At 33.9% G+C, this 9788-nt stretch overlaps 1 protein-coding gene across 1 annotated transcript; it reads left to right on the top strand.

Annotated features, from left to right (window-relative positions):
* Positions 1–5921: 5921 nt before the first annotated feature.
* On the top strand, positions 5922–8659 carry LOC132283591 (glucan endo-1,3-beta-D-glucosidase ARB_01444). Its single transcript, XM_059785570.1, has one exon. The coding sequence runs from the start codon at positions 6228–6230 to the stop codon at positions 8439–8441; it is 2214 nt and encodes a 737-aa protein (XP_059641553.1). The 5' UTR covers positions 5922–6227; the 3' UTR covers positions 8442–8659.
* Positions 8660–9788: the final 1129 nt, after the last annotated feature.

The raw sequence follows: 9788 nt of genomic DNA, 5'->3' as shown, positions 1-9788 counted from the left end.
TAATCTCTAATTTCATCATGACATTGGTTTAATACTATTATTATTATTATAACTATTATTATTAATAATAAACTTTTATAATTATTATTATTATATTATTATTATTATTATTATATACAAATTAAATACTTTAATTAAATAATAATAATTAATCTAAAACATAACCAATAAAAATTTCAAAACTAATCATTATACTATATAGAACATAAATCAATATTACATGCACAAACAAATAAAATTAATTAACTAATCTAACATATATAATTACAAGGTGATTAAATCTACACTTTAAAAAAAAAAAAATTAACCTAACACAAAATTAATTTAAATACACTCTTTAAAATTACGGGGTATTATATGTATATCCTAGATTTTCATGGACAGTTGGAAGTGTTTACTTCACTTGTCGGAATTTTAACTGTGATATTGTTGGCACAAGGAGGTTAGTGTGACAACTTTGGAGGTTTTGTATCTTTCACAATGCATACCTCTCATTTGTTGGTTGGAAATGGAAGTATGGGTTGTACAATCAGACCTTGACTTCATTTAAAAATATGTCGGAAAGAGATACTTCCCTTTGTATTGAACTGCGCGCGGTTGGGAGGCAACAGTAGGATGTTGAAAATAGTTGAACTCGTATACTAGAGTTTTTCTATCAGGGAGTAGTTTGCTCGTTCTGTTTTCTATGTAGGAAGAAGGCGATTTTTGGAGAAAGGTAAATTTTACTTATTACATTGACTTTTAGAAGATTGTGTTTCACAATTGAGGCAGTCGCCTCTGAATTAGCGTTACCAAATTATTAGCTCTGGGTGCATAGGAGTTTGTGCGTATATTCTATGGCACTTGGAGGTATGTAGATCATTCCCTTGTCGACATGGGAGGATTACGTTGTTATTTGATACAACCTACGCATCGTATGATTCTTGTGTTTCTTAAAATATAGGAACCCTGTCTACCACTTGGTATGTTGGAGTTAAGTGGAGCCCTTATAGTGAGGTTGCGTCTACTTGGGAATAAGAGGATGTTTTTCGCTCACAGTTTCCAAGCATAATGGAAGAATAATGAAAGGAAGTAAGGGCGAATTCCGAGGACGGAATTCCTTTTGTTAGGGGGAAAGAATGTAATACCCCTAATTTTAAAAGGATAGTCTCGGTATTTATTTATTTATTTTTATTGTATTTTTTTAATTGTTTAATTGATTATTTGACTAATTGTTTATGTGTTTAATTGAATTAAGTGTTACTTGATTAATTGGCTACTTATCTATGTGTTATTTGTATTTTATCTAGGTATTATTTGTATTATTTGTTTAATTAGATTGTGTGCTTAAATGATGTATTTGATTAATTATAATTAATTGTAAATTAAATGATTAAATGTTTTATTTTATTTTATTTTATGGTTATGGTTAGTGGTAATGGGCTAACTAATTGTGTCCCATGAACTACTTGGATAGGAAGTTGGATGGGTATGGATAATTACCCATGGATAGTTGTATACATATATATATAGATATATATGTATACACATATATATAAAAAGGAAAGTAATTTATTAATATTATAGTAACTTTAGTATTAATAAATAATCTGATGTATATATTTTATATATTTATATAATAAGGATATACATATATTTTATATGTAACATGTTTTAAGTTACCTTTTTAATATTATGGTAACTTTAGTATAAATAAATAATCTGATGTATATATTTTATTTATTTAATGAGGATACAGATAGATTATATACGTAACATATTTTAAGTTACTTTTTAATATTATGGTAACTTTAGTATAAATAAATAATCTGATGTATATATTTTATTTATTTAATGAGGATATAGATAGATTATATACGTAACATGTTTTAAGTTACCTTTTAATATTATGGTAACTTTAGTATTAATAAATAATCTAATGTATATATTTTATTTAATTAATAAGGATATACATAGATTATATACGTAACATATTTTAAGTTACCTTTTTAATATTTTTATTTTTCTTTATTAAGTTGACTTGGATTGGAAAAAAGAATAGGGTTATTATTTAGCCTATAAATACACAACTATAGGTTGAAAAAGGAGTGAAAATATATCACGTAATATATTCTAGAGAGAGAGAGTTAGAGAGAGAAGGAGAAAGATGAAGGAATGAGGAGAAAACCCTTTAGAGAGAAAATCAAGGAAGAAGAAGTTTAACTTTCAGTCCGAAAGTTTAAGGCAAGTTCTTCTTCTATTTCTTTCCATTTGATTCGTGTTTCTGTACATGCCTAGGATATTCCAGGATTTATTAAACACATAAAATTAAATAATTATGCATGTTTAATTGGATTAGAACATAGGTTTTATGAATTTGGTTCATATCTGTTCTTGTGTTATGAATTGATAAATGCATAATTTTGATTTGATTTCCGGTGTAAATTTTTACATGTTTAAATTATGTATATTTCATATCTGTGGAATGATGGAACGTAGAAACATGCCTAGGATTCCTGAACATTAAATAGGAACTAGGTTTGGGTTTAAATAAATTTAAATAGACTCAATCATAATGATGCTTACTATTTGAATGTTTTAAACAAACGAATGAATTTAATCTTTTAATATGTTTTAACAATTAAGATTAAATGCGTAGGATGAATTGGATATGGAGAATGCTTAATTGACGGTATAATAAAATATCATCATATGTATAAGATTTAGTTTATGTAGGACATATGATATAGGAAACTTAAATAAATAATAAGTCATTCATATTTTGTGATAACTTGATATCATATTATCATAGTTATTTCTGGATTGTTTGATGTATTTCCTTAATCGTTACATCAATTGTTGAATTGTGTGATTTAATGCACCGGTATGGGACGGTGGCATTCTAGGAACGGATTAACTTATCAGTTAAGTCCTACCTATTTTATATAAGGGAATGGATTAACTAAAATGTTAAGTTCTACTTATATTCAAGTCAGGTCAGCTGAACAAGTTGAATGACTTATGGAGGATTAATTTATTATATAAGGGAATGGATTAACTAAAATGTTAAGTCCTACTTATATTCAAGTCAGGTCAGCTGAACAAGTTGAATGACTTATAGAGGATTAATTTATACTGAATAGGATGGTTACAAGATTTTATATATATAAGTATGGTGCCATGACATGAGCTTGAGTCTCAGGATCAGTGGTTAGGATGCGTATATTGCCAGGGATGTGTATCTAGATATAGTGTAGTTGTGTACCCTGGTAGGTCTAGGTACTCATGCCCACTATATGTGCGTTTTGCATGTTGCCTACTATTCAAGTTGAGACAACTCTATAGTCTAGTGAGGTTCCTTTAGTGTGTATATATATATATATATATATACGGACTACTAGTTACTGTTGGATTGACTAGGATGTATACGTGTATCGGATCTCTGCTTGGACTGTAGTAGAGTATAACTTGTTTGTGGGCCTGACCCACCATTATTTTTCAGGTGTTCGTCAGGAGTAAAGGTTGTTCGTGCTGAACGGGTATCAGTCTACTTCATTCTTCTGATGTTATATAGGAGTTCCTTTACAATTCAGTTTCCTGATTTAGACAGTTATTGCTGTCATTTGTTTAGTTTGGATTTTCTAGGTGTTCACACAGTATGGATTCCCGAGTTGTATTTTGGAGGATCAGTTGTATCAGAAGAGTTTATTAATTAATGGAAATATATTCTGAGGTTTATTATTAGATTATCATTTTAGTTTCTTGTCAGCATTTTATTTATTCTTCTTTATTCTTTTGTACTCTGTGTTCGTTTATTATCAATTTGTTTTGATATCCTCGGGTATTCGGGCGTGGGCCTGGCCAACCTGCATTCGGAAATCCGGGGGTATCACAAGTAAAATCGAAATTTCTCAAGATTCACACTAAATTTGTGAATTTATTGTCAAAAGTAGTCGAATTTTTGAACAAAATACGCGATTTTACCTTATACAATTCGTTGAATTGAACTTTAAAAACCGACGAATTCTTAAATTGAATTCGCGAATTCAAAAACATGAGAGCGTGAATTTTTGGCGAATTTGCTCTCAAAACGCTAATTTGCGCGCGGAGCGATGGAGCGCCCGTGGTTTGAGCGAATTATATGACTTAGGGTCCACTTGCTATTATAACTTTAAGCCTCAAGACAAAAAGAGTAAATTAGAAATATTAAAAAATAGTAATACATTGTATTATGAATTGGGAATTTGGGACAATTATTTTGAGACAGTAAAAAATATAAAAGTTCGACACTTCTTTGTAGGATAGGAGTATGTTTTAGATATTTGGACTCGGTATTAGTTGTTTTAGTATAATTTTGCCAAATTATCTTTCCTTACCCCAAGCTAAACTCAACTCCGTATCATGGTAGCACCTTGTTTTCAGATTTTTTTTTTTTTAATTATTATTTAAAAAAAAAAAAGAAAAAAAAAAAAAGAAACCCCGAAAGAATGTAAGTAAGAAAGTGCATTGAAAGCTAAGAGAACTTACAAAGTAAGGGGAAGTGAGGCTGGAGGCATACCACCCTTCACACTACAAGTGGAGCCCAAAAGTAAGGAAATAACCTCACAAAAGCAAATGCCAAAGGATGAATAAAGAAGCAGAAGCACAAAAGCAAAGGGTTGATCAACCTTGTGCTGAGCAAAAAGAATAGATTGTTGAACAAACCCATCTCATCTCAACAGGAAGAAAAGATGGACTCAAGGAGCATTCATTCTCTTGATGCCGTTCTATTACTCCAAGAATCAGCTACCTAATTAAGAGAGCTTAATTTAAATTTAACATAATACTATTAACAATATATCCTTTTGAATTAACTATACTTTTAACAAATAATCTATATTAATCCTCGTTGTTAATAGCAAATAATGCATAAATCATAAAGCTGGACTAATTCCTACTAACCAGACAGATTTTAATGTCAAAAAGTAAGAGCAATGCTTCCACCGAATTTTCCTCCATATTCATAGCAAATAATGCACCATTCATAAAGCTGGATTGATCTATTCCCAGCCACCAGAAAATATTTTAATGTCAAATTTTAAAATGGCTAGGGCATTGAACCCATACTTTAATTTAAAATTGGAAATATTATTATTCCTTTTATTATCATCAAAGACTCTAGTTTAATGATATCTCTCAATCTTCAAAAGTCAAAGCACAAAAAAAAAAAAAGAAAGAAAGAAGAAGAAGAAAAAAATTTGTGTGATCTTGTTTAGTTTAGTTTTCATAAATAATTTTTATTTTAAAATTGAAATTCCGAAACTTGGGGTGGCCGCGGATCGGATTAGTCATCAATCCTAATCCGACCAGCTCCCATCGGATTGAAAAAATCTTAATCCACCACCTATCGGTAGAATAACAGATCGAATCCGTAGAATGACGAATCGAATTAGATCCGTGGATTGGGTTTTTTTTTTAAATAGTTCAATATTGTTTTATTTTTTAATCATAACCCAATAGATAAAATTTCAATTTATTAACATTAATTCATGTGTTTAAATGATCATTAACTAATACATTATTTGAAAATATATATAAATCTCTCAGATCGATCCGATTGTGAATAACGGATTCAATTTTTTTTTTTTAATTCACCACCGATTCTTGAATATAGCAATCCGATCCAATCGAATTGAATTGGATTATTTTTTATTATTTGTCTACCCCTATAAAAAAATGGTACAAAAAATTATTTTATGAAAATTTAATTACAAAAATATCTGTTATCAAAAAATAATTTTTTATTATTTGAGTACTTGACAATTATTTTCAGAATAACAAAAAGTTTCTAATATTACTTTCTTGCACCCCAAAAGGTTGGAAGACTCCACTTGTTATCCCTTCCTTCACATTTTCAGTTTCTTAGCCTTGGCCCTTAGGTGCCTTGCAACCCATACCCCCCGATTCCAACTTCCCTTTGAATCCACATTTCTTACCCTTGGTCATTCATTTACCGTTCTTCAAACAAACCCCCACCATCCCCAGTCCCATCAAACACCTCTTTCTCCCTTCTCTCTCATAATTCATCCTGAATTTCAGTCAAGGGTTCCGCAAATACGGTCTATACACTCTGTCATCATCTATTTCCTGCCTCTTTCCATCCACCAAATCCCAACAAACTATATTGAATTCACAGATATTGTGTGTCTATAATATATATTTGGATTATTATTATTTGGATATTTAATATAAATAATACTTGTCTCATCATGTTGAAGAAAATCAAAAGAAGAGTCAAAATTATCATCAACAACACTTTCAAAAAGCCTCGCAAACCCTATAAACCCCCAACTCAACAACCAGAGCCACCACCATCTTCCTCTCCCTCTCCTCCACCAGAACCCCCACCACCAACCACCATGTCACCACCACGACAAACCCACAAAGGAAAAACCCATCCTTTCCTCTTCCCTCAAACCCAATCCACTGTCCTCCCTGACCCTTCCCGCTTCTTCTCTCCCAACCTCCTCTCAAACCCTTTGCCCACCAACTCATTCTTCCAAAACTTTGTCCTCAAGAATGGTGACCAACCTGAATACATCCACCCATATCTCATCAAATCTTCTCACTCCTCACTTTCTCTCTCCTACCCATCTCAGTTCTCCAACACTGTCTTCACCTACCAAGTAATCAATCAGGACCTTACAATCTCTGCATCAAGTAACACCAATCCCAATTCGACCCATATGGTCTCTTCATACAGTGATCTCAGTCTTACTTTGGATCTTCCTTCTAGCAATCTCAGGTTCTTTCTCGTCAGGGGAAGCCCTTTCTTGACTTGTGACACCATAGGCAAGGTTAAACTTTCCATTTCAACAATTCATGCCATTCTTCAGTTCTCTCCAAACAGTTCTCTCACTAAATACACCATCAAGCTTAACAATAACCAAACATGGCTTTTGTATAGTTCTTCGCCCATTAATTTGAGCCATGACATGTCTTCCATAAGTTCTGATAATTTTTCAGGCGTAATCCGGATTGCCCTCTTGCCAGATTCCAATCCAAGGTACGAAGCAATCCTTGATCGGTGCAGTTCTTGTTATCCGGTTTCCGGTGATGCGGTCTTAGCGAAACCATTTTGTTTGGAGTACACATGGGATAAGAAAGGTTGGGGAGAATTGCTCATGCTTGCTCACCCTCTCCATCTTCAGCTTCTTTCCACTAATGATTGCAAAGTTACTGTATTGGGCGATTTCAAGTATAAAAGTATTGATGGTGAGCTTGTTGGTGTTGTTGGAGATTCATGGGTTCTGAAAAGTGAACCAATTTCACTGACTTGGCATTCAAATAGAGGTATTAAAGAAGAATCATATCCTGAAATCATTGAAGCTCTTCGTAAGGATGTCGAGGGCCTAAATCCAAGCACAATATCAACATCATCATCTTATTTTTATGGGAAATTGATTGCAAGAGCTGCAAGGTTTGCATTGATTGCTGAAGAGGTGTGTCATCCTGAGGTGATTCCCGCAATCCGGAATTACTTGAAAAATAATATTGAGCCATGGCTAGATGGAACTTTTGAGGCAAATGGTTTCTTGTATGATGAAAAGTGGGGTGGAATTGTGACTAAACAAGGTTCATTGGATTCTGGGGCTGATTTTGGTTTTGGAGTCTATAATGATCACCATTATCATCTGGGGTACTTTCTGTATGCAATTGCAGTCCTTGCCAAGATTGATCCAGCATGGGGGAGGAAGTATAGGCCTCAGGCTTATTCGCTTATGGCAGATTTCATGAACTTGGGCAGGCGAACAAGTTCAAATTATCCCCGGTTGAGATGTTTTGACTTGTGGAAATTGCATTCTTGGGCTGGAGGGCTGACTGAATTTGCGGATGGGCGAAACCAGGAGAGCACAAGTGAGGCGGTGAATGCTTATTATTCAGCAGCTTTGATGGGGTTGGCCTATGGGGACACCCATCTGGTTGCCACTGGATCCACACTTTCAGCAATGGAGGTTTTGTCAGCACAAACTTGGTGGCATGTGAGAGAGGGGGACAAGATCTATGCAGAAGATTTCACCAGGGAGAACAGGGTGGTGGGTGTTTTGTGGTCCAACAAAAGGGACAGCGGGCTTTGGTTTGCTCCACCTGACTGGAAGGAGTGTAGGCTGGGAATTCAGTTGTTGCCATTATTGCCAATCTCTGAGTTTTTGTTTTCTGATGTTGGGTTTACAAAAGAGCTTGTGGAATGGACAGTGCCTGCTTTGGGAAGGGAGGGGGTTGGAGAGGGTTGGAAGGGATTTGTCTATGCCTTGGAAGGGATTTACAACAAAGACAGTGCTTTGGAAAAGATTAGGAACTTAAATGGACATGATGATGGGAACTCACTTACGAATCTTCTATGGTGGATTCACAGTAGAGGTGATGAAGAGGGATGTGAGTCAGGTGGGAGATTAAGTTGGTTTGGTCGCTACTATCACTGAATTAATATGATAGCTTCTGCTGGTTGGTTTGGTTCTCCTGCGTGCTGGAGGAATTTGAATAAAGGAAATGGAATATGATGTTGAGTGCAGCCAAGGAGAAATCTTGGAACATATATGTATGGGCATTCATGACTGAGTTGGTTTGTTTATTGTGTATATTTTCTGCTTATGATTTGATCTATATACAGATTGAAATAAGATGAATTATATTGCATTAATTGATAGTATTTGACTCATCATATGTGTTTAGGGCTTAGCTTCCAAAAATCTGGCCTGCTAGAAGGCTAATTTGATAATGGCTTAGTGTGTTCCGTGACCTAGAATAACAATATCGACGATTATCGGATATCATTGTGAAGTTGTTTTTTACATACTAGCTGGTGACTAAATTCACAATAAGCTTAGTTCACTCTGACTAGATTTGGTTATTCTTGGAGATTGGTTGAATTACTTTGTAGGAAACTGTTCATGTAGCTACGAATTATTGCATGCCATTTCTAATACCCACCCTCCTACGGTCCTACCCATCACAAGGGATGGAAATAAGTTGAGTTTGTGTTTTGTTGTTGCTTTGTGTGAACTACCCTTTGGACTGAACAAATCTATTACCAATAAGTTAATAAGAAAAGGAGTTTTATTGCTGCTTTAGAAACAGATGAATCAGAGAATTGGTGAACACGCATGCTTTGTGCCATGTAGGGATTTCAAGCCCGAAAATGTTGTCTAGAGACAACAGGAACCTGAATTAGTTTCTAATAGGAACTTGTATTTGAATATACCACATCAGATTCACAGTTGGGATGATCAAGTAGATAGAAGTTAACTCATAGGCAGATAACTTGTTCTCACTCCTCACTAAATTCTACCATGCGGTTGGTTTTAATTAATATTTCTTTTTCTTTTTCTTTTTCTTTTTTAATTTGTTTCCATAGTTTGAAATACTTATGTATTGTATTAAGTGATTGTCCTATACTGCTCAAGGACTGGATATTGATACCGAGTACTGAAGGACCTCTTCGTTTAGGGCAAATTTGCCATCCAAGACTAAGCTGCCTCTGTGGACTCTCTATAAATATTTACGATTTAATTGCTGAGGGGGAAAAGAAATTGGGAATCATGTATTAGTTTGTATTGGCCCCTTGCTGCTGAATTTTATTGCTTCGAAATCAATTAGAACAAAGGGGAATCAGTAAAACTTAGCTATCAAGATCTTCTTTCGATTTTTTTTTTGGTTTGGAATGAAAGTGTGGGAGTTGAGAAGTCAGTTAGTTTTGTTGATGCTGGTGCCTTGTTGATGCATGCTAATTCAAACTCCCTCCAAAAAAGGACAAGATAAAAAAATATTTA

The sequence above is a fragment of the Cornus florida genome, unplaced genomic scaffold (genome assembly GCF_030987335.1).
Source record: "Cornus florida cultivar Cherokee Brave unplaced genomic scaffold, ASM3098733v1 CherokeeBrave_3.0.0_Hap2_Chr11, whole genome shotgun sequence".
In the NCBI taxonomy this organism is placed as follows: domain Eukaryota; kingdom Viridiplantae; phylum Streptophyta; class Magnoliopsida; order Cornales; family Cornaceae; genus Cornus; species Cornus florida.
The sequence above is the reverse complement of the archived record's forward strand: the minus strand, read 5'-3'. Positions and strand labels throughout refer to the sequence as shown.

Bases quoted from the DNA above. Each gene is read 5' to 3' on its own strand.
- LOC132283591 (XM_059785570.1), top strand. From the start codon at position 6,228: ATGTTGAAGAAAATCAAAAGAAGAGTCAAAATTATCATCAACAACACT.